Source organism: Phaenicophaeus curvirostris, chromosome Z, assembly GCF_032191515.1.
Source record: "Phaenicophaeus curvirostris isolate KB17595 chromosome Z, BPBGC_Pcur_1.0, whole genome shotgun sequence".
In the NCBI taxonomy this organism is placed as follows: domain Eukaryota; kingdom Metazoa; phylum Chordata; class Aves; order Cuculiformes; family Cuculidae; genus Phaenicophaeus; species Phaenicophaeus curvirostris.
In genome coordinates this window covers 22,196,377-22,222,262 of record NC_091431.1, presented here as the reverse complement: position 1 = coordinate 22,222,262, position 25,886 = coordinate 22,196,377, and the positions used below count along the sequence as shown (strand labels likewise).

Genomic DNA, 25,886 nt, shown 5'->3' with positions numbered 1-25,886 from the left:
CAACACCCAACTACATCTCACAAGTGACTCTGCAGAAGCTGCATGAACTGAGCTACGCAACTCTGCCTCACTCAACTTAATCTCCTGACCTGTCTCCCACAGATTACCACATTTTCAAGCATCTTGACAAGAGAAGGTTTTCCACAACTGAGCAGCAGCTCTAAACACCTTTGAAGAATTCACCAGTCACAAGATTCAGGAACTCTATGCTATCAGGATAAATAGATTTGTGTCTTGTTGGTAATAATGCATAGATTCCAATGATTCTTATTTTTGATTAATACATTTTATGCTGAACTGAGATATACTGCTTTAAAGTTGATGGTTAAAAAAGGCAATTATTCTTGCACCAACAAAACAATTTCAAATTTTATTAGCTTTCAAAGGCGTACTAAAGACATTTTTCCTTTTTTCAGCTTCTCAGAGAAGAAGTCGAGTTACTGGTCGTTATATGAGGATGGTGATTTTTTTTTTTATACATAAAGAAGCAATGCACAGTAAAAGGAGGAAGCTAATTGAAAATTGGCAGGCTCAGCCATTTTACTTCATGGGTGAGCAGTCAAAACTACAATGACATCTTCTTCAAGCCAGAGATAATGAATGGAGGAAGACTATTTCACTTGACCACATCACATCCCAGCACCCATGAGAAGCAAGTACAGAAAGCAGCAGGCAGTTACTCTCATTTTGGTACAGAAAATGTAATTTCTGCAGGTGAATAGACACCTAAAAATTCTCTAAAGCAGGACAGGGCAGCCTTGGAGTCAGTCACATCAGCAGCTTCATAAGATTGCTGGAATGCTGGGCAATGCCACCACAATGAACCATGTGCTGCAAGATGAGAAGCTGCCTTCTGCCTCCACTCTTACCACCTCTGAAAAACAGTGAAGGCCAAGGCCAGAAAAAGGAGAAAGAAAATGAAAATTACACTTCAGTTTCAATTTCAATTCATTCCAGGGCACATAAACCTACCGATGATTTCACGTCCTCTTCCTTTGCATCATGGAAGTTGCTGTAAGCAGAGGCTATATAATACACTGACAATGACAAACAGAAGTCCCTGTACCACCCTTTTAGTTCATAATACAAAGAAGAGCTCCCAACCAGAGACCTCAGACTGCAAGACTCAGGTTCCCTTTGTTTTGGTTTTTTTCAGACAAGACAGGCATTTAAGTATGTGCCAAATATAATTTCAATAAACACATGTTCATTAGCTATCTTAAAGAATAAATCTTTAAAATAAATACACTCCTCTAGGAAAAACATTTATTCAACTGATTTACTAAGTAAGCCACTTATGGCAAACTATATTAGTCAGAAATAGACAAGCTTTCACTGGGTACAAACATGAGATGGCTTAACAGTATATTGTATATAAAAATGTGCTTTGAAAGCATCTAAGAAAGGCAAAGGCAGAGCATTATAAGCTGAAAAACTTCTTTAAGGCAAATAAAAAGTATTTGTTTATTCCACATTTCCTAAAAAAAAAGGTATTATTACCAAAATATTTTCTTCACAATTACTTCTGTATTTCTAAATAAAGATGGATGATTGTATGAGCATGGATAGAGGGCATTTATGCCATGAAAAAAAAGTAAAAAATTAGACAACACTGAGACTTACATGAGAAACAGTGAGCTCATGACATGAAGAATGCTTTTAAGACTCAGAAATGTTTAGGAAACCCAGAACAGCAAAGCAAGTGATACACATCTCACAACTTTCCATATCAAATTGCTGACAATCATAACTGGATAGAAGAAATCATGTAATTCCCTATAAACTATGAAGTTTGGAAGCAACTGAGTAAATTATGTTGTTGAAATTGCTCAGACAATTTCATGTACATGTGGTACCTAAACTAAAATCCACTGAAGCGACATGAAATTTGTCTAGCTTTTTAATTGGACAGGAATTTCATTACTGTTACTTAAAAAGAAAAAAGAGACACAGCATGGAAAATGAGATTACAAAATTATTTAGCAACAACTTCAATTAATGGGGCATAAATCTGTGCTCTTCTTCAGCAGCTCACCATTTTATATTGTAAAACTCCTCAGCATTCATTCCTGAGACGTTATACACAGACACCAAACCCACGTGAGGTGTTAAGTATCACTTAAGCACAGGCCCCAAGAAAATATCTAATACAGAGAAGGTAGTCTCTGTGGACTGAAATGCATATATAACATACATGTTTTACTGTCAACATGTTTTTAGTACTAATACAATAGAAACAGCTGAGTAATGATCCCCTTCTTTTAAAAAGTATAGTAACTAAAATATCTCAGCAAATGTTTAGTAAGGTGTCAAGTAACAATTGCACATTGCACTTTACAAATTATAATGCGGTTTATCCCAGTTATAAATATACATTTCTTCTTATTTCCTGTTTTGTGAATGATATTGAAATCACAGAGCAGTTAAACTACAACTGGTCATTTCCGCTATTGGAAATTACCTTCACTTCTTAAAAAGTAAAACACAGTTTACAGTTGGATTACAAATCTGTGATTTATCCACTGAGAATTTGAATATGCAGCTTTCATTTCAATTCCAGAATAAAAACCAGTATTCCTTAGTGTCATGGATCAGCCTTCTTTCACATGGTCCTGGGTGGCAAGTGTTGTTTGTACATTCCTGCTAGAGCCTTAGCTGCACTGTAGATCATCTGCCGACGGGACATGCCAGTGAACACCACGTGCCAATCAGTCCTGTTGACGTTCAGTATGCTCTTCTCAAGCACTTCACCCACAGTCACCAGCAGGCCTGACCATCTCAGACTGTAGTCTTGAGGAGTGAGACTCTTAGCCTGCGTAATATTTTGAGAAGTGATTATTGAACTTGAAATTAGTAGTTTTGTTTCTATCTTCCCCGTCACCATATCTCCTAAGTAACCATTCTTATATCAATAGGACTACATGGCAAATTAAAGGGTATCGGAATCCAAATTTCAGACTGCCCCATAACTTGCCTAGTCAACTAAACTTTTTGGATTTTTATGTATCATGACACAAATGACACATGAACAGTACAAACCTAAAACAGCATGTTTAAGAAAGTAAAAACATTCTGTCATTACCAGGAAGTAGTTTTTTCTTTTAAAGTAGCCAACAGAGGGAATCAATAATGATACATATTTATACAATGACTCTTACCCTAAAAATATTTTAGAAGTGGTTAAAATGTCCCTCTGAAGCCAGCAGGTAGCCAATACAAGGACATACCTAAGCATGGCAGAAATACAAGACTAAGCTATTTGCATGAGATCAGAGAAGGATCACATACTGTAATTCCCTGAAGCTGGAAGCAAAAGGGAAACAGTGGGGAAAGTATAACTGCATTTATCTATTTGATGTTCATCCAAGGCTACTCTGGCCACTGTCACAAACAACGGAGAGTAGAAGACTTTAAGCCTAAGTAAGACTGTTCCTAGTATTACTCAGTTCTTCACAGCACTGCACATTGGGCCCAGTTCTCCATGCAGATTTTATTTTGACAAATATTTGAATTAGTCTGTTTCCAGTGCATGTACTGCAGATTAAAGTTCATTAGTGTGTTCCAGCCTACCTAAAACCACCATCTTGCAAAAATATTAGCATATATTTGCTAGAATATACAGTCTGCTCCAATATCAAATTAAATCATTATTATGAAGAGATACACAAAACTCAAATTTCTTAAGCAAGGGAACGGGAAATCTTACTTATTAGTTAGAATATATTGGCAGTACGAAGTAAATAAGATATCCAATTATGATATCTACATTATGATCTGCAATTACACATAACTTAAAAATTTATTTGGTGTGTTTACTGCTAAAAATCAGTAAACAACAACAACAAAAATGTTGCAGCAGTTTCCCATCATGGTTAAAATTTCTAGATCAGCAAAAAACGAGATGACACCTGTTCTCTGAAAAGAAAAATGTTCTCAAAACAAGCCCTCGAATCCATCTTTTCACTTCCTCAAATATTTAGAGATATCAACAGCCATTATGTGCTCAGAAAATTCTATGCCACTGGTAAAGCATTAACAAAGGAGTACCTATTCCATACAGATAGTTTTACCACTAATTCCAACACACAGAATAATAAAATGCACAACTAGGAAGAATTTGGAGGAACATAATTGCTTTCAGTGTTGCCCCCATTAAATTTATGTAATGGGAAAACCAAATAATATTGCCTGTCCAACCCATTTTTTTTTCTTTTTTCTGAGTCTGAAATAACAACCATGCAATTACTGTTTTTTCTCCCTGTTGTAATCTAGATTTTTCTTAAAAGATATTGCACTGGATTTATACAAACGTGTGTTTCTTGTATACCCCTGAGAGAAACCCATTTTGATTCTAGAACAGACACAATGGGAAAAAAAGGTAACAAACAGGGCATACAAACAATGAGTAGCCCAATGATTCACCATCACATATTATGCCTAAGTTAACTGAAATATACAATAGCAAGACTAGAAACAATTTAACTCTGAAGATACAAAACAAAACTATGTTTCCTTGTTGATGTGTATACAAGAACAGTTTTCTTTAAATAGGAGAGCAGAATTTAATCTAACTGAAGTTTAAAGGCTTACAGTTCCACTGAAAACTGTACTATAACCAAGTCACACACTAAGTGGGTTGCATACAAGTTAAAACATTTTCTGCTATCACAAAGTAAACCCTACATTCCACAGCTACAAAGTTTACCCAAGAAAACAACTTACACAAAAAGTTAAGCTATCAACTACAGTTTTAAAATGACAAAAAAGAATATTCCGTGAAACAAAAATTGAGGATATCTGTTGTGCTTTATGTTTTAAAAAATCATTTAGTTCAAATCGATGTTCCATAGAGAATATGAAAACTATTTAGGTGGTAACTTCACAATGCTGTTCCCATTTTCACAGCATCACAGAATGGTTTGGGCTGTAAGGGACCTTTAAAGATCATCTAGTCAATGAAGTTGTATCTGATCAGTTATTTTTTTCCCCTGTATCTTCACATCTTTCTGCACATTTTTTTGAAAAGCATCCTGGAAAACTACAGAGAGACAGAGGAGAATTTCTCCTTCTGTCACCCATCAGCTTTGCAAAGACAGAAGAACTCTGAAAAATAAGAACTAAAATCAATACAACGAATGTTCGCTCTGCTGGAACTGGTACTACAAAAAAAAAAAACAAACCCACAACACCCAAAACCCTACAATTACTAATTACAGTTACTAATTTTTTTCTCAAAACTACTCCTTGGGGATCAAATGCCTCGCAGTTTTGTGTTTAAATTCTTCATGGACACATTTATTTCAAAAGAATTTTCAGACCCGAGTTGGCCAATGTATGACTCATATCTGCTGCCAGGCTGGAGTCTGGAGTAATTCCCAGTGTGTGCACAAAGAAATGTAAACAATCCCATGAAAAATTTCTACTGGTGATATTCAAGAACTGCGCAGTACTGTACTATTTTCAATGGGATGAACCACGGTATTTTCAAGATATAGTCTTTCAGTTTCAGAAATTTTACATCTTTGTCATAATAGCACAGTCAGAAGGGAAAATTGGTCTTGCCTTTTAGGCAAGTCTGCATGTTCACAATGGAATTAAATCCAAGCACAGATCTGAAGAACAGGTATCCTGTACTTAGTTATTACAAATGAGTTTTTTGAATATTAATCAGTACAGCATGCTGTCTGTTTGCTGGTAATTAGCAACATTAATACCAAGGCTTTATGAGCTTTATCAAAAATTGAGTGGCAAGATTTGAATTTATAAACTTGTCTCTAAATGAAATACACAGAACTGAAATGCTAACATGTACATGTATGCACACAGACTCTTCGCTATTATGCAGTTTCATGGGCATTAGCTGAAACTCCAATACATCTGTGAAGTAAGCTAAGGAAAGCCTTCAGATGGGTAAGACCGCTCACTGCAGTTTCTTGGTGCAGTTGCTTAGTGCATTGCTCAAGCTGCAGAGACCTCCTGCTGCACCTGAGGAAGAATGAGTATTCTTATCCGTGTAAAGGTTCATGAGGGTTAATTTTGAGTCACTTAACCACACTAATGACCATACTTCAATGACTAAAGTTATATGTCCGTTCTGACGGAGTAGTACTGTGTAGTTAATTTCTTCTTGGAATATTTCTTTTTAGTTAATAGAGAAGTAAAACCAGTGCTTTCAAGTGCCATGTATTGTTGAATGAGACTCTTGATTAAGCATTGCTTTGCCCCAGATGCCTAAAGATTTTTAGGTAATACGTAATCATGATTCAAAAATAGTTTTTATCCTCATTTCATAAATTAAAACATTCAAATCGAGCAACTGTCAGTAAGAACTAACATCATAAATGAAATCAAAACCGAAGTCTTGTGTCTTGACTGTTAACCCAACACTGACGGGAAAACTGAAAACTCACCTGCTGAACGTATTGCAAAGGCACTGGTGTTGCTTGGGTAAAAGCTTCCAGATGAATTCCATGAACTGGATCTTCAATAATCAGACATCCAATGTCAAACCACCTGCAAAGACATACAAGTTACTCTCCTGTTGAGTACTGAGTATCACTCTATTGAAAAACAACGTGCTAGCAGTTGAATGATGACTGTTTCACAAACTCTGCTACAAATGTAGTAATAATGAGTTTCATCAAAAACTCAAATATTTCTCAAGAAAAATTTGAATATATCAATTTTTATATATAGAATTATAGTGTATGTGTATGCATGAAAGAAACAAAGAAAGCCAGTGGAGTGGGCATGTGTGCAGATACATTCTTTTGGCCATATTTATTAAGCCAGAAATTTTTTTCTCTGAAAGAATGCTTCTCAGTAAGAAAACCTTCCCTAATCACTGAAAAAAAATAATCTATTTATCATTCAGTATGTATATTCAGAAGATTGTTTTTTGTTATGCCTAATCCTATAACAATCATTTACATGATTTATTCACAGAAACATTTCTGCAACTTCCAGAAAAGATGATGCTTGCTGTAGCTGACACAGTTAAGGCTACTGAAACAGCACCCTAAATTGTTCCCTATATAGCTTGCAAAAACACTAAATCATTTCTCTGTATCAACAACCTAACAACCCTGACATGACCCCAACAAAACCAAGGGCAATGCAACATCAATATCTCACTGTACTCAATTCCTACTGCAGTTTATCAGTTCAGTTGCCACAGGAAAAACATGCTCCAGGGAATGCACAAACACGAAATCAAGGCCAAGAATCACATAAGATTTTAAAAGGAAAACATTGTAGTTGTTTTTCTCGTATCTTATATACATGTCTACATACAAATTTAATTTCATTCCTTAAAGTGTGGTAAGTAAGTTATAAAAAGATACGCAAGATTCCAATTTTAAGAAACAACTGGCTGGGCTTCATAAGCTTCATATTAAGAGTTTAATGGAGCAAAAAAGGAGTACTTCACTTGCATTGTCTTTGTAGCAGGGCACGGAGTACTGGAATGCTCTATGACACAGTACAACCTCGTAACTACGAATGACTGTTGAGAAAGATTCACAGTTAAAGGTAACTTGCTCCAAATAAATAAGGAAGTTAGAGTCTAAAGAGTAATATATACATGTGCGTGTGTGTATATATATATAAATATATATATATATAAGAGTTTGGAATCATTTCTGCAAATAGACACGCAATTGGAAAGGGAAGAGTGATAACCACTATCAACTCTTTATAGGCCCGTTTCAGTCAACCAAGAATATTCTTTTTTTAACCTCTCTTCCCGTGGACATATTTAAAGTTCTCACTTGTCAGGAAGCAATTCCTCAATGAAGTTTTCTACTGATACAGCAGGCTGTTTTTCATGTATTACTCCAGACCGACGCAAGCTGTCTATCCTTTCTTGGGCTCCCTAAGTGGTAAAATAAGTTAGAAAACATTCTCTTGGAATCACAACATAGAACAATGCTTACAGATCAATGCAAGAAGAACTCTAGAACATACTTCAAGTTAAACAGAAAATATGGGAGTTTTTTTAAAATTACTCTTCTTTCAGCACCAGAAAACAAAATCATTATAAGTCATAACAGGAACGCAGAAAGTAACAAGAACTATGGTAAAACTAATTAAATATTTTTAGTTTGTTAATTTTGCCTGGAAAATATGTAGATTAGCATACAAAGAATTCCTAACCTGTAAATGTGCCAAGTTTAATTACTAGTTAAAGCATCAGTATATATTTCCGTTACTTACATGGACATTTTTGCAGCTTAAGATTTATCAGATTTAGATTCTTTATAAGACCAAGGGAGAAAATATCTTTGTTGCGGTGCCTATCCAACTAAAATGGGAATCATTCGCTTCAAGCCTGTTAACACTCTGAAGCTGTAACAGAAATACTACCAGTACATTGCAGTAACTAAACAGGTAAAGGAACATACACATTACCCTCCTTTACCTCAATATAAGATTGTGACATATTGCTATAAGGATAGGCTTCACTCAGCTGTGAACACTGCTATAGCACTTAGAAGAAAATACTTCCTTTTTAATGAATAAATGATCTGCCTATAGTTATGAAACAGAATACTACATAGATGTTTTCAGGGGTTCTAGTTATTGGCCAATGAGGTGGTTGCAGCTAGATACACCTGACAAATGTACATTTTTTAAATTTTGTGAAACAAGTAACCCTTCCTCTAGGCCAGCACAGCTATTTGCAAAGGTGCACAATGAATTCTTACTTTTCAAAGAGTAACGTGTTCAAGAAGACCCCTGACAATTGCTGATCAAACTGTCTTTGACCTACAGAATTAGTGGGAAGACAATTCAGTCTCAAAGAGCCTCTTCTGATTTCTAACACTGCCAACACAGTGTGCTAGTAAAAACTCCTGATATCCTTAGCAGTTACAGTAATATCACAATGTATGCAAGATGTGATGGCAATTAATGACAGTGTAGGAAAAAAATCACATTAATATTCTGCACTTGCTGTGAATGTGTTTGTAAAACAAACCCAAAACTAACCCAACAAGTAGCTTTAAAGTGATCCAGTGATCCAGATGGTAATAAAAAAATTTTTAAAAAATTAACGTTTCTTATTCCACAAATTGACCTTCCATTCACGGAAAATCAGATCCTCCTGCGTAAACGTTTCCACATCTCTCTTTGGATTACAGGTATTACACTTTGGTACTGTTCTATATCAACTTACTTTTAAACCTGCAGCATAGCCCACAGGTTGGGGTGCGATGTTAGACTGTGCAGCCTCTCCAGTAACAACAGCCATTCCAAAAACTTCTTGAAAGGCATCTCGAATTGCTGCAACTTTTACCTCTTTATTAGAAGTAACCACTATGTCCAGTTCTCCCCCAGTTTCTGTAAAAAACATGTGCATATGTGTATACATATATATATATACATATACATGCATGTATTTTTCCCTCGTTCCCATTATAAGCCAGTTCAAATACATTCTACCTTTCAACAGTTTAAGAGCATGATTCAGCTGGTATCCTCTTTCTCATGCACTGTAGAAAAGTTCTTTCATGAAGCAGAAGTAATATATGCTAGAAGTAAAAGTCAGATGAATAGCTAAGTGATTCAAGGATGAAAGACAAACAACAGGAACAGATGGGTTGTTCAGCACTTGAAAAGAGCGCATCGCTGAGCTAAGATGACGCTTCATGGATTTAGGAGAATAACGCAGACATCTATTTCATGTTTTGGTGTTCTGGAAAATGGTAAGCAATGCTGGTGTGACACAAACTCCTCCTCATGAAAGGGACCAGAAACACAGATGCAGTTCATAAAATCCATTGAACAACTGTTAAATTACACAAGCTTTAGAAGGAAAGCTTGCATTACTTTCTAGTTGTCCTTGGACTGTGAATTTCAGAGCATTTTATTGTTTTTCTGCCGCCATACAGCTTTATCCAGTTTTGAAATATTAAATATGTATGGAACCATAAAGTTGTTAAGTACTTCTGAACTATTTTCATAAGGGAGTGTCTTGATAAAGATGGATAAGTTTTCACTAAGTTTTTGAAGACAGAACATTGAACTAGAAGACCCACTGGATTGGAACGTCTCTTCTATGAGGGAAGACAGAGCTGAAAATGTGGAGGCTGGAAAAGAAAAGGCTCATGGGGAACCTTATGACGCATACAAATATCTGAAGGGAGGCTGCAAAGACAATGGAGCCAGGTTCTTTTAGTGGTGCTCACTGACCAGAGGCAATGGGCGCAAACTGAAAGAGGGGGTTGCATATGAACATCCAGAAAAACTTAGGTGACTAAGCACTGGGCACAGGTTGCCCTGAGACACAGTGGAGTCCCCATTCTTGGAGATATTCAAAAGTTGCCTTGATGCAATCCTGGGTAACTAGGTGGCCCTGCTGAAGGAAGGGGATTGGACAAGTTGACCTCCAGAGGTCCCTTCCAACCTAAACTACTTTCAGATTCTGTGATCCAGCAGGGCATTTCCTATGTCCAATAGTAGCAGACTAGTGAAGAACCTGCCTCTTAAATCCATCATTCCCCAAGCCCAATAACTGTACAAAACCATGCTAAGCTGCCTCTTAAAAGAACAGAGCCCAAGGGGTTTTGCTTCTCAACATTAACACTTCATTTAATGCACAGGCTGACAGAGTCTGCAGTACTTATTCTGATGCAGGAAAAATTCCTTCATTGATAATGACAAGCTTGAAACTTAAATTTTAAGGAAAGAAGTAATTTGTTCTTCAGCTCTTGTTACTTAGCAGGCCTCAGTTACAGAAAACATCTTTCCTGAAAAGTTGCCAGAAATATGCCAGAATACAAAATAAACATTTCATTTGATTTTTAGGCTATGTTTTAAATTTTTATTTATTTATCAATTGCTTTACTGAATGGCATTGGGTGTACACATCATTGAACTTTAAGCAACTGTTTTAAACAGTGGATAACATTAGAACTGAAAAATTATTGAGTATCACAGTTCATCAATTCCTTCTTGACAGAAATGGAGTTAACAATAAGTTAAAAAAGTGCTCAAAACAGGCTGCAGTCTTTTGCTGAAGTTAGCCTTGTTTGAGTACCCAGGAATATAAAAAACAGTAAAGAGATTTTAATGCAACTAAAAACTAACCCACAACATACCTAGTAAATTACTGCATAGTAATTGAGCCCATGGTTGTATATTGCTACAGCAGAACAGATATTACGTTCTTTTGTATTGAGGACCAATTATATATCGAAAGCATATCTTTGTTCATCACAGATTCCTTACAAAAAGGAAGCAAAGATACTACATGCAACAAAAAAACCACTTTGTGACATCTGTCACACACTATAGTAATAGGAAATACTCTGGTAAATTCAGAGACAGAACTGTCACATTATTTTATGCTCTGACACTTGAACATGAAATTTCATTGTATGTTATGTATTATAAACCGAAATTACAGTTCCACACACAATTTAAGATTCTCCACTGTCTTTATAAAAGCATTAATGTTTATGTTTACAAGGTGACAATTTCCTGTGCAGACAACAATTTTCTATTTCAGGTGCTTGCCTCAGATCACGTCTTCACAAGGTATGAATGAAAAAAGTACCTCTCTTTTCAAGAAAAAGATTACAGAAATACTGTTTGGTATTAAAAAAAAAAAATTCAACCACCTCATCCAGAAGCTTTCATAGCTTCAGGCTCTGGCATGAGGAATCTGAAATTTGTTTGGAATTGCAGCAGTAGAGAGAGAGCAGAGATCAGTGGGGCCACTTGCTGAGGACATATCTTTTGTTAATACCAGGAAACATTTCTAGAAGTAGGCAAATACTAAGTTTACAGCTCTCTACCCTGTCTTCACAACCTGCAACTACAAAAAAATTGCAATACATTAATGGCCAAGATGTATACTGATTTCTTCCCTTCCAACGCTACTTCAGAGAAGTCTGAGATAAACACTGAATTTGCTTACTCTAATTGAATCTTACAAGCAAAGCATTAATTAGAATTACTTCCTCCTGTAAGTAATGTTCTTCTGTCCAATGAATACAATGTCTAACTATCCAAACTACCCTTGTATACTGACAGATCCTATTTTAAAAAGGGACAGTCACAACTGCAATAAAAACCTTAAATAAAGTACATTGAATTGTGCATAATCAACATTTACTGTAGCTTTGCATTGCAACCCACTACTCCTCAAATACCTTCTCATTTGCTGGCTGCCCTTCTCACTGATTTCATATCCCACTGCCTCTTCACTATGTAGTTGCTGGGATATTTTCCTTTAAATGTAAGACAACTGAGTACTACTCAATAATTAGGTGATCTTCCCCTTTTACTCCACATATTGTCCACTGGATTAGTACAATAGTGCAGCAATGTGGTTAGCTGGATCACAGGCTAGGCTCAGCTGAAAAACAGCTCAGGAAAAAAAAAAAAAAATCAAAACATTTTAACAGTTTCTTCTTAGACTTATCAGTTTCCTGACCAGCTTCTCCTACATGCAGACAAACAGTAGTACTGGCACAACTAAGGATGAGAACTGCTGGAATAGATTAAAAAAAAGGCCACAAAAAAACCCCAAAACAACCAAACCAAGAAAACCCCCAACCCATCCAACATCCTGGACAAATTACATCTTTTGCTTCCCCATTCTAAGGAAGCAGAAATCTCAGGTAAGTTATATGCAAGTTATATGTAACGTGCAAAGTACTCTAGTAACACAAAAAATCATGAACACCACAATGCTATTCTTCCAGGTTCAGTGCTCAGTAATACTTCAGATATTGTTAGACCACTTCAGAATTTTAACATTCCTACTAACTGATTCAGGAAATCCTTCAAGTTTGCCAAATTCCCTAAAAATAATATAAGCGCTACTAGGCTAGAAAAGTGGAACAGCTGAAAATCAGAAGAAAGTCTCAAAAGCTATGTAAATATCTCCACCCTACGCCTCTCATGATGTCTACCTTTTGGCTTGTTTTAACTTTAATGTTGTAACTACCACAGTGGTATGTAAACACGTGATCCAACAGAACACATACATTCTATTTGAAACTCAACTCCACAAGGTTTAAATAGTGGGAGAAAACAGTATGCAACTTGCAGATTACAGACAAGGTCTCTTCATTGGTTTTTTTTTATATCTTCCACATCCTTCACAATCTGAATTAGAGGGTATTACTATGCTACTATTTTAACTATAGCAGAATACAAAGTCAAATTAAGCTCAAGACACATTTTAAAAAGTCAGCCTCCAGACTGAAAGTTTCACTGGAAAATACATTTAAGAAATCAATACAGTACTGTGAGTCTGAATCAACACACTACATATACAAACTTTAAATGTAAAAGGTGTGTGCTATTATAATAATCTCTTAAATTTTACATGTATTACTTAATGGTTTGTCACAAATACTTACTAATATATGGAACCATGCCAGGGTCCAGCGTTGTGATCATGGTTTCTACTGAATGTTTGGTTTTATCAAGAACAGATTTCACCATGGGATTCTCAGCTACACCCTAAATTTAAGCAAACAGATTTCCATGTTATCTCCTGGGGTTTTTCCCTCCCCAGGAAGCTCAAAATGTTACAGTTAAACTACAAACAAACCAATAACAAATCTTAAGCTGATTTGTGGTTTTCCTACTGCATATACACTTTTACCTTCACTCCTAAGCACAAACACTAGTAGGATATGACTACCAGTGCACGACTTCTCAGTTACAACATAGAAGTTCAAATATTATTTTTACTATCTTCTTTTGCATTAATGCAGAAATAGCCCTACCAGTGACAGTGGTCAACACACCTGATCTAGTCATATTCCGGGACCAGAAGTCTTGAGCATTTAATAGTTGCTTAAATGGAGTATCTTCCATGTTAGCAGAGTGCAAACACAAATCTTTTGGAAACTCAAGTTCTGGCTGTATTCGTTGATCTGTCAAGTGCAATGACTGCAATAGTTTTCAACTTTGCCTCTGACATACTACGCAGAAACCTTGGAACTACCTTCTACTACACAGAAATCTTGGAACTCTCAGATTTCTTAAGAATATCAGAGGAAAAAGAGTATCTCTGTTCTTGAAGTTGTTTGAATGAAAGATAAACGCTGCAACTACTGTGTAAGCGCTTCAATAGGGAATCCAGGATGCATTTCTGTAACAAGTACCAGTCTCCCACACTCTGGCCAATCTTTCAAAAATACAAAGTCTGATGCATGTTTACACATATAGAGAACTTGATGGCTTCAGTATAATTAACTATTCCTTATTCTTTCACCTTGGAAACTCTTAAAAAAGAGGTCACTAAACGCACAGAGCTCATGGAATGCTTAATGCTTCAACTAAAAATCTAGATTTTATTACTGGAAGTGAATTATACTTCTCCATAAACAGAAACAGGACATCTTTTGGATACTACTGGCAAAAAGGCAACAGCAACGTGGATAAGATTGGCTTTTCAACTAATTTGCAACTGCAAGCTCTGGTACATTCAAACAGCTACAGAATCACATTACTAGAAAAATGTTCTCTTCTAGAACATTTTCATCTATTGCAAATACTAAGAGGAGTATAATGACAAAGAAATTAATTAACGAGAAAAAAAAGATGTGTTTTCATGATCACGAGAAGACACTCTCACGATAGTGATGAAGGATTAATCTCCAGAGCTGAGTCTGCCACGTCACACACAACTTTTTCTCTCTTTTTCATGTTCAAAAGGCCTTGAAAAGTCCCTCCAAAACTCTGCAGTCCCAGTGGGACACCAATCTTCTTGATTCTTCCTTCACGTTTTATTACGAAACAGTAAGAAAATGGCGGTGTTCTTGAACAGTTCAGTGTTCATGCAGTCCTCACATCTTTTATCCACCATCTTCACAATGCTTCTTATATGCAGCATTTGTCACAGCTCCAAAAAGGTTACAGGCTAATGAAATTATACTAGTTGATGCTGCACGCTAAGATCTCACCACAAGGAGCACCCAGTCTGCACTATATACTCCATGCCTTCCAGTAGAATAGAAAGATCCTGCAAAATACCTTAGATGCTTCTTAGGTAAACTCTTCTTTGGTGAAAGAAATATGTACTTGTCTCTCCTTGAAGAGGTTTGTTTGTTACAGAAATCATACTCAGTTCATTAGGTAATGATAAAGAAATGGATATGTATCCAGTCGCTGTGAAGAAAAATTAACTATTGGGTCTTAAAAGATATTCTAAAGCTTCACCTGATTTAAGCACACGTGACAGAACCTGTTAGGTATGCACATCTTCCTGTCACAAGCACTAAAACTAACCTAGAACACCTGCGTTTGGGTAGTGACCCCCTCTCTATACAAAGGAAGAGCGAAAGCGTAGTTTCAGCAAACACCACTACTAAAACCATCCACCTTGCACGAGGCCAAACAAAAGAAAGGATTTATAGTAACACACATTTTAAAAGTAAGATATCTTATTGTAGTCAGTAAAAAATAGTAATTCCTCAAGAGCGCAGCAGACAAAACCCCATACCTTTATAAATCCCCAAAGTCCTCCTGCATGTCCTCCACCTTGGGCAGTAGATACTCTGGGGTCTTCATGCTCCTCAGGAAAAGTGATCGCAGAACCAGTTCCAGGAGCCAGAGGTGATGAGAAAGTTGCTTGTTGAGTAATAGGATCTGCCAAAACACCTAGTAAGAGAGGAAAAAGAAAACACAAGTGTTCATTTTTTTTTTACTGTAGCAACATACAACTGTTCAACAGGAAAATAAGCAGGAAGAATAGAATACTGGACTGATTCACTTGATTCCTTGAAATCCCCAGGACAATTCTGCTTCTTAAAGGTTAGCAGATATAAGTAATGTGAGTTCAACAAGATCTCCTAACAGAGACAAGACTGCCTGTACATTATGTATAAAATTAAACAACAATTTTTTTTCTTGGCAGGTTAGTTTAGCAGTGCTGCTTTTTATTGTACTCAAATTTTCACAGCAAACCCTCGGCAAAGGAAGAAGAGGTGCGGCTGTTGCTCTCTGAACAAAGAGATAAACATGTTCGCATACGTAAGTGTGAAGCAGAAAATCTTCTAACCCTGAGGGCTTGAAATTAGTAGCAACAGAAGAAGGAGCAAGCAAATGAATAGCTTTACATATTTTGAGTTTCTTTTGTTCTGCTTTAAACAGTAGAAAATTTAAGCATAAGTCTTCACCCTATTATTCAAACCTATTTTAGAAGATTTTCCAACACCAGCCTTAATCAAGAGTTATTTTTAGTTTACACTGCACAATTGGTAGGTCTTTTTAGACATTTTCCTAATACAGACTACTCAAGAGATACCACCAATAATAGCCAAAGCCTGGCCCAATTGCAACTGAAGAGCCAAGTTTCCATTCCACTAGCAGCTCAGGAACTAGAGCAATTGCTTGAATGGAAGGCATGTATTTTTAACTTGTCCTAATATGCTTTAGTGGCTGGAAACAAGAAAATAGAAGGTAGTGTCATGTGATGGACAGTTTGTTTTATACATAGCTTTTCAGAACAAAACCCTGAAAACTATGAGATTACAGCTTGAGATATCATATCATTCTGTGGAAATATAATGGCTGAAACTGACTGCCTGATCTAAACAAAATATATGTATGTTCAGCTGAGCTTCCTGTGCAATTTTGCAAAAAACTAAGCTCTCAAAGATTTTTCTATAAGCCTGAATACTAGCAGAAATCCAGTGAAGATTGCTCTCTGTCCTAGACCATGACTATGTTTCAAAGGCTACTCTCCCTTTTTCTGAGTGCAGCTACACTTACTAAGTGTAGTTACAATAATAAAGAAGCTGGACTTGCAGAGTGGTGGAAAAAGCCACCCAGGAGACCCCTCAACTCTGTCTTGCAAACACAAAAGCATAAAAACAAAAGGTTACCTGTGACTGGAGGTGCAGAAAATGATGGCATCAGTGGGCTCTGTGGTGCACGACCAGCATGACCTCTGGTAATATCATAGGTTGAAGACACAGAAAACCCTGAAATGGGGGGACCAGTGGGAGGTGCAGGAAGACCAGGGCCAGCAGCAGAGCTTAGTGGAGGAGGTGTAGAGAACTGGGACGTGGAGGTACTAAAAGCTGAAGGGGCAACAGGAGGTGGGGCAGGAGTTAGAGGTGGCGCAATAGCAGAAACTGTTGCAGAAGGCACAAGTGGAACAGAAGCTGAAGTCATTATGGGAGCAGGAAATGGAGACACTCCAGCTGGTAAGGGTGGTGAGTATGCAAGAGAAGATGGCAAGCTTGGTGCAGTGAGAGGACTGGACAAAGCTAGGAAAAAAAGAGAAAAAAGTAATTTTAGAAATACTAAGCCTTGATCTCAGAGATGAAATTATTTAATTATTCAGATATTTTACAAGTAAGTTTCGATCTGGTCTTCTTTTTTCCCTACAAAGTGAATTTTACTTCTGCTTGAGTTTGCATACAACACCAATCGTACTCAGTTTTTGGTGATAGTATCTTGTAAACCTCTTTTTGTTGCATTTGTCATAAGCTTAGGCAGCTGAGTCAACATCTGACTACTGAATTTGTAGCACATTAAGTCTGCCTCAGAAATTTATAGTTAGTACTGTTCTTTCTCAGTGACTGCCTAATCAATAGGAATGATGATACCGGAAGCACTCATCTTTAGGAATAAAACACTCGTAGTATCTGGGAGGGTGGGAGTTACTTCAGAGGTATGATTCTACAAGATGGGTTGAGCACCAGGCAGCCTTCTCCTCCCTGGCACCTAGCCTCCTAATCCTTCTGCCTTTTCTGTTTCAGTCAGGTCATCGTTTTGTCCCTGGAATATCTAACCGGTTTAACCAGAAAATTAATTAGAAAACCAGAAATTACCATTTTTTGTAGCAGTAAGCTGTTGCATCAGCTCAAGCAACTCTCTGTCCTCAGTCTAAACATCAATGACACTCAAATGATATGCCAAGCTGCACTAACAGGCTGTTCTCCAAACTTCTATCACAATTATCAGTAAAAAAGTTTTGGCCATGCAGTCCTTCAACATACATAAGTTCATTTATTTGGATATGTTTGCTATGTATATTATAAAACATACACAACAGACATTTTCAAAGGAAGAGATAAAGGTGGATAAAAAGAGGGGTTTTTTATTTATTAGCAGTATAAAAATTTATGCTACTACTGAGAATTGTTTTGTTATACTATCATACTATTCATATGATATTGTCCGTTAAAAGTTATTGTACTATACATACATAATTTATAATTGTATTTTATAATGCAATTAGCCACAATTTTTTAGTGTGAGCAATCAGATTGAGGAAACCTGTGCTTCAAAAGACATTTATCCATGTGGCTAAATTGCTCAGGAAGTTTCTGTACCTAATGACACAGGTGTAGCAGCAGCAGTCACCACCCCTGGTGTGCTTGGTGGGGGTGTGCCAGGTGGAGTCGTCTCTATTCCACTCTCTTCCATCATTTTCCTTCAGCTACTAAAACCTGTGAAGGGGGGAGAAAAGTATATCTTGAGAAAGGAGGGAAGGATCTTGTATTAGAATGTAAAGGCCACAATACACTTATTTATATTTGTGAACAGAGCAGGTAATTCAAATGCCAACTCTAGAAAAGAAGAAAAAATTTACTGATCTCAAGTACAAAATTATCCAGCATGTCACATTTCCCCTGTATCTTCCCTCTATTTTTAGCATGGTGATAATACCTCAAGTCCAAGCCTCTTTCCAAAAACATTACTGTGCATGCCCAGTTACTGCTTCCAATATACACTGGTGGTACTTTGATGAGTAATAATAGAGAAGTAATTACACATCATAAAACTCATATCCCATTGTAAGAAACACTTAACTACTGGGTAGTGTTTTGCTGCGTTACGAAGTTGTAGTAACTCAAAGAAGGACCTGTTATTTACAGAGCTGATGCATGACAGGATGCAACACGTGGCAAGAGGCAAGACACAAAACTGAAGTCTTCTCATTCTGGCAGCAAAAATACATGACTAGCCAAGAAGCTGTAGCCCTCTCATGCTTAAGCACTTCAGCAGATGCTCCTGATCATCACACCAAAGCACAAGCACCTCGCTGAATACCACAAACAGCTGCATAGCAGGTAATGGCTCAAGAGTCCTGGACTGTGAACTTAGCTCTAACCATGACCTTGTCTACCTCAAAGCAGAAACATTTTGGGGTCATCTAAATAAACCTACAGAAAAGCCAAATGAAACCAGCTGAAATTCACTTCCAACATGAATAAAATTATGCTGAAGTTAATTTACACTGAAGAAGTTTTCCAGTACAGACAATTCCTGTAAAATCCAAATATCATACTGCTCTGATGACACAATCAGACATGAAAGTAATTGAAAACTTTGGCTTTTCTTTCGAAGGCCAGATTATGTTGCAAGTATCCCTTCACATCTTCAAGTAAACCTTTAAAGTATACTGTGTCTGGAAAAGTAAAGCTATATGCTGATATAAAAATCTTAAACTAATGTAAAAGGGCTTAGAAAAAGAAAGTGGGGGGAAATTAAGACTTTCACGAACACCTGGACATTCTTGCTCTTCAGAGTAGAGGCAGCTAACAGCAACCTCTGCTTCCTCCCACGTCTAGTAAACTAGTCAGAAAATGTTTGTAACTTCCTGAGCCAATAAATCTTGAGGAAAGTTTAATGAAATAAAAATCCTATATAAAGTAATTATATGTATGAATATAGCCTAAAACATTTTTCATCATTTCCATTACGTTAGCAGCTACTGAGGACTGCGAGTTTATCCTCTTTAATAATGCAAAAGACTTAGAAAATGTGTTGAGTAAAAATATTCATGTGCACATAAAAATAACTCCACTTGAAATCCATGGTATTTTTGCCTCTCTTTTCAACTAAAACGACACATTACCTCATTGTTGTTTTGAATGTATACACAACTCAAGTTTAATATGGAAGGAAAGCTACTGTCATTACCAAACCGTAAAATCCAAAAAGTAGGATGCCAATGTTAGTCTTTACAAACTTTAAAAAAAGTTTCAAAACCAAATGAAACCATCAAAATCACACAGGAGAAATTACAGTCCCTCTGCCAAACCAGTGTGCTTTGAGTAAGGAAATAACAGAATTCAAGGTTAAACATTTGAGCCCAGCCTCAGAAAGCAGGTAAATGCAGTTTATGTGCAGCATTCTTCATGAAAATTCTAATGACATAAGAATTTTAGGTTCTAAGTACTTGAACTCATTTAAAAGCTTCTCTTTAGATGGGATAAAAGGGTCAGTAATTGCCTGGTGGGGAACAGACTGTCCCTGCTGAATAAGTACATCTCATCATCCCTTAGAAAGTCCTCTGTTCACGTTCGCTATGCAGAAGAATTTGCAACAAGATTCTGCCTTTTAATCAAGCTACAGGAGTTTACATTCCCTCTCCTAGAAGAATTTCTACAGTCATTCTTCTTCTAATTATACACTGCGAAGCATGAAAGAATTTTCCATTGTGCAACTAAAGTAATCACTGACCAAAACCTCCTAGAAACATTTTATCAAGTCTATTTTAGTCCGCTGCTTGATTTCACCTAATGCCATGATTAAAAACTGCTGAGATGTGTTTACTACTTAAAATAAATACCACCACCATGTAGAATGACAGAAAATTTTTTCAAAGCAGCTTTTAAAAAAGTCTGTATAAAGCTTTTTCAAAGCTTCACAGAGTTGTTAAAGTTGAGAGAGGGGGATGTGAACAGCTCAAAAAGTAACCTGACATCTGGAAAGTCAGGGATTAGTAGAAATGTAAATACAACAAACACAAAAGCAACTATGTAGTTGCTTTAACCCTAGCAACTTTACAATAAGAAAAGTGAGGCGAGCATTAAACAGAAACAAGTATCCCAAATTTAAAAAAATTAAGTTGGTTGCTAAAATACAATCAAAAAACCAAACATGGAACTGCCTTAGATTTTGAGTAGAAGAAAAAGCAAAAAACAGTAATTGCACAGTTTCTGATCTCAGTTGTAAGCCACTCTTGGAAAGGCAACCATCTGCAAATCTAGCCTGGCCAGGACATGGAAGCTTGAGAGGGAAATATTGCCAGTTGTAGGGTTTATTTCCATTCCCTCGGACTTTGCAGGTCCAAGTATTTACTGTAGGCAATGTGTCCCAGTAAACCGGATGCACTCACAGGCATGTCCGGTCAGAAGCTTACTACTATCTCCCTTCTGTTCTGGCTTAAATTTTATCTTTTGACCCTAATACATCCCATACTCTTTCATAGATTGTCCATTATAGTCAACTGGGGTATTGATCAGAGATGGGGAAAAGATCTCTCCCTACCACTTCCTGGAGGTAAAAAATTCCTTCATTCTCTCACTTATTCCACAACCACAACAGCCTGTACTATTTTTCTCCTACTCTCAACTTTTTCTTTCATCCTTTTTCCTTTCCATCTATCCACTTCCATGCCAGTTAGAGAACCCTGAAGCCTAAATGCTCCCTATATTGTTTTCCCTTTACCTTACTTATCCTCTCACACAACCATCAATCTCAATGTGAAGTCCTGACCTGGTAGGGACTGACATGAACCCTGCACAAATAACAGGGATATTAACAATCCTTCATAGTCCAGGACACAAACAGACAATTTGCAGCAAGTACTGCCTGAAAATTCAGCCTGGCTTAAGGAAGTGACTCCTTGCAAACTAGAACTTTTTATATTACTAAACTGAAGAGACAAAAGAGGAACTGCACTGCCATCTACTGATGCGTGATCATACCCCCCCACCTTATGTCAGTACTAAAGAAGGCACAATAAGGATGATGTTAAACCACAAGATTACATAAAGAATATACAGTATGCCCACAAGGCCTATCCTCAGCTGACTGTAACTATACTTCACTGATTCTCACCAGCTAAATCTCATCCATTAACCTAAAGCTGAATCTCAGCCACTAATCTAATCCCCAAATACAAGGCCTGTGTATACTAGAGGAAAAACGAAGCTAAAGTTCTGACCGAAAACTTTTAATAGGGCTCACGTCAAAACTAGAAATTAAATAATTTGATTTAGAAACTAAAAGGCTGAATTGGCAAATTATTAATCTTCTGACCTAAGTTTAACAGGTAGTTATTACTTTTGTGATAATACTTTGCAGTAATCTTAACGACAAAGCCATACTTCAAAAGCATTCTACAGGTTACTACTCTAAAATATAGAAATCAGTTAATGATAAGATTACCTATAAGTGGAGGCTAGCAAATTCCACATGAATAAAAAGACATGCTCTAGAAATCAGTCACACTTCAGAGTTTACAATGAGGATATATTTTCAGGCATCCTTATTTAACCTCTTCTTGTATTTCAGATGCTTCTGCTAATAAAAAAACACCACAGCATACTCAAGAACCCTAAGAGGTAAACCCACTCTCTAAACAGAGCCTAAAATGAAACATAAACCACTGCAATACTAAATTCAAATGTTATTAAACTACTCATCTTTAATGAAAATAGGCATAACTATTTTAATTAAGTGTGTGCAACAGTACTGGTTACACATATTGTTAATGACTAACCACAAGTTGACAGTTGTCCATAGTACAGAGCAGTAATTTATTTATTTGAACAAATAAATTGTTCGGAGCCATTCCCAGTGCAACAAGTCTTCAAATAAAACTGTTACATCCTAGGCTGTACTAACTGAAAGATAAATTCACAGGCACACACTTTCCTATTCAACAGAAGACACAGGGGGGGGGAAAAAGCCCAAGAGCTCACAGAGATGCAAACAAGAGAGATTAAAAACAGAATAATTAAGAAGAACGCAATATAGAACTGGCAAAATAAAAACCTTCAGCTATTAAAGTTGGAGTGAAGCTGACATAAATCAAAAAGACCACATCCTTCAACAAAAAAAAATAAATCCATTTCAGAATGGAAGAGCACACATTCAGGGATAAAACTTTCTTCAAACTCTGGGCCGTTAAACGCAGGCAGGTTCAAGAGGGCGTACAAGAAAGCCTCCCTGAAGCCAAAAGAAGGGCATATAGGGATCATCAGTTTGAATACCTGCTGTTGAATGAATTGTTCTGAAGTCCAAAGCCTTAAAGAGAGGTAATCAGGAAAGAAAAGGGCAGGGGAGCAGAACTCTCTTATACCCGTTTTATATTCACAGCATAAATATTGATCCCAACACCCGCATCACTTTTTCATCTTCTTTTCTAAAAAAAAAAAAAAAATCCAGTATGACTGACCTAACGCTGCTGAAAACTCCAGGCATACCAGAAAGGCATGCCTTGTCTTGAGATTGCTGCAGACGAAGTTATCAAAGGCCACAGGTAGCATAAAAAAAAAAGTCAGGCTCCACTTCCCTAAAAGCTTCCTAATCTCCAAGAATTATTTTGTTTCCTACTTTCTCAGTGCCATTTTCAGCCTTCAGGATTTGTTCCAAAGACACATGCACCTCCTTTACTATCAAGTATTCCTTTCTAAATATCACAATGACCACAGACCACTTAGTACCAGGACCCTGAAGACCAGAGTTAAAGAACTGCTGATCTAGTACACAATGTCACATACAACTACATTAAACCACAAGAAGCAGCTAAATAAAGCCATGTACGTTCTAACAGTTTGCACCAATAGCTAAATCACGTGATGTGATGCAACAGCTCCAGCACTTTCAGGGGTTTTTCACCAAAAGAAATATTTTTTTTACATGACAATAAAAATAAATAATAGAATGGCCAAATAGCTTCAATGAGGCTTCCAGATACACTATAATAACTAGCAAACCTGAAAAAACACTGCTATCAGATACCAACAGATCCTCAAGGGTGTGGATGTCTACTGTCAATCTCAGTAAATCAAGCTGAAGTCACATGGGTTTACCAGGACAAGTATTTCCACCCTTAATTGCAAGATTGGAATATGGAGTCCTGAAGCCAAACATCAGAACTCAACACAGTGCCTGGAGAAAGGTTGGTCCCCTAGAGGTGGACTCACAAGACTAGAACAATACATATGACCTAGGCAAGATACCAGGACCAGCCAACTGGAAATTCTATGGAGCGCTGGTCCATGTGTCTGGCCACAGAAGCAGGAAAAGTCCCACTGTAAGGACTGCAGTCTAAATTCACAGCCCACGAGCCTCACCTTACAAGAGGCACCCCTCAAGGTGAGGCCCCCCTCATCAGCAGGGAGGACAAGAGCCGTCTGTAACCTTTGGAAAGAAAACGTGGTTCAGAAGAAGAGGAATAAGGCAGAGTTCCCCTGGCAGCTCTCCAAGAATAGCACCAGTGAGAGGCCAACACCGTGCACCCCAGGTGTGTCACCCAAGGGTGAGAATCATAGAATAGTTTGGGCTGGAAGGAACCTTAAAGATCATCCAGTTCCAACCCCCCTGCCATGGGCAGGGACACCTCCCACCAGACCAGGCTGCCCAAGGCCCCATCCAACCGGGCCTTGAACACCTCCAGGGATGGGGCAGCCACAGCTTCCCTGGGCAACCTGGGCCAGTGCCTCACCACCCTGAGAGCGAAGAAATTCCTCCTCGTGACTAGACTAAATCTGCCCCTCTCCAGTTTATACCCACGGCCCCTCGTCCTATTTCTCCAAGCCTTTGTAAACAGTCCCTCCTCAGCTTCCTTGCAGCTCCTTCAGGTACTGGACTGTCGCTATAATGTCCCCCTGGAGCCTTCTCTTCTCCAGACTGAACAGCCCCAACTCTCAGCCTGTCCCTGTGTGGGAGGTGCTCCAGCCCCCTGACCATCCTTGCAGCCTCCTCTGGCCCCGCTCCAACAGCTCCGCATCCCCCTGATGCCGAGGGATCCAGAACTGGACACGACACCCACGATGAGGTCCCGCAGGAGGAGCAGAGGGGTACGATCCCCACCCTTAGCGATGGCCACGCTACTCTGGATGCAGCCCAGGGCACTGCTGGCCTCCCGGGCTGCGCTGAAGCGACCGAGAACCGGGCGGTGCTCTCGGGGGGGCACAGGCACCGCGGCTCCTCGCCCCACGCCCTCGCCCCGCTCCGCACCCGCTCAGGCCCGGGACGCGGGGCAAGCGCCGAGCTCCTCCCCCCGCGGCCCCCCAGACTCCCCCGAGCCTCATCGCGCCCCCCGGGCCGCAAGCCGAGCACCCACCGGCTCCTCCGCCAACTACAGCTCCCGAGAGCCGCAGCGGCGCCGCGCCCGCCCCGCGCTGCCACGTCCCCCCCGGCGGGCGCCCTTCGCTCCCCGCGCAGCGCCCGCTACCGACCCGCCTCCAAGATGGCGGCGGCGGGCGCCCCTGCCACGTCTGCGGGGGGGGGCGGGGCAGCCTCGCGATCGCCCTCTGCGGGGAGCGCGGGAGCGGGCGGCGGGCGTGTCGCTTAGGGGCGCGGCCTGGGGGCGGCGCTGTTTGGTGTCTTCGTTAGTGACACCGAGCTGAGCGGTGCAGTTGCCACACCCGAAGGACGGGATGTCATCCAGAGGGACCTGGACAGCCTGGAGAAGTGGGGCGGTGAGAACGTCACGAGGTTCAACAGTGCCAAATGCGAGGTCTTGCACCTGGGTCGAGGCAATCCCCAGTTTCACTGCACGATGGGGGATGATGTGATTGAGAGCTGCCCTGCAGAGAAGGACTTGGGGGTGCTGGTCGATGAGAGGCTAGACATGGGCCAGCAATGTGCGCTTGCAGCCCAGAAGGCCAAACGTAACCTGGGCTGCATCAAAAGAAGTGTGGCCAGCAGGTCGAGGGAGGTGATTCTGCCCCTCTATTCCTCTCTTGTGAGACCTCATCTGGAGTACTTGGTACAGTCCTGGAATCCTCAACATCAGAAGGATATGGAACTGTTACAACACGTCCAGAGTACGGCTACATGGGTAATCGGAGGGATGGAGCACCTTCCGTACAAGGACAGGCTGAGAGAATTGGACTTGTTCAGCCTGGAGAAGAGAAGGCTCCAAGGAGATCTTCTAGTGACCT

At 38.7% G+C, this 25,886-nt stretch overlaps 2 protein-coding genes across 2 annotated transcripts in view; both read right to left on the bottom strand.

The window, feature by feature from the left end:
• The window catches only part of PHAX (phosphorylated adaptor for RNA export), a 294,590-nt gene that overhangs the window by 12,049 nt on the left and 256,655 nt on the right, over positions 1 to 25,886 (bottom strand). The window lies entirely within an intron of this gene.
• On the bottom strand, positions 1,245 to 25,170 carry PRRC1 (proline rich coiled-coil 1). The gene is made up of 9 exons (XM_069880323.1): positions 25,064 to 25,170; positions 18,309 to 18,425; positions 16,851 to 17,237; positions 15,467 to 15,624; positions 13,374 to 13,476; positions 9,176 to 9,339; positions 7,770 to 7,873; positions 6,411 to 6,513; positions 1,245 to 2,812 (listed from the first exon to the last, which is right to left on the bottom strand). Exons 2-9 carry the CDS (start codon positions 18,403 to 18,405, stop codon positions 2,603 to 2,605), a joined length of 1,326 nt encoding a protein of 441 aa, XP_069736424.1. The 5' UTR covers positions 18,406 to 18,425; positions 25,064 to 25,170; the 3' UTR covers positions 1,245 to 2,602.

Bases quoted from the DNA above. Each gene is read 5' to 3' on its own strand.
- PRRC1 (XM_069880323.1), bottom strand. From the start codon at position 18,405: ATGATGGAAGAGAGTGGAATAGAGACGACTCCACCTGGCACACCCCCA. The intron at 13,477-15,466 runs GTATGGGGTTTT...GCTTAAATTTAG, and splicing joins GACTTTGGGGATTTATAAAG to GGTGTAGCTGAGAATCCCAT. The intron at 9,340-13,373 runs GTAAGTATTTGT...TGTTTTTTACAG, and splicing joins TGGCATGGTTCCATATATTA to AAACTGGGGGAGAACTGGAC.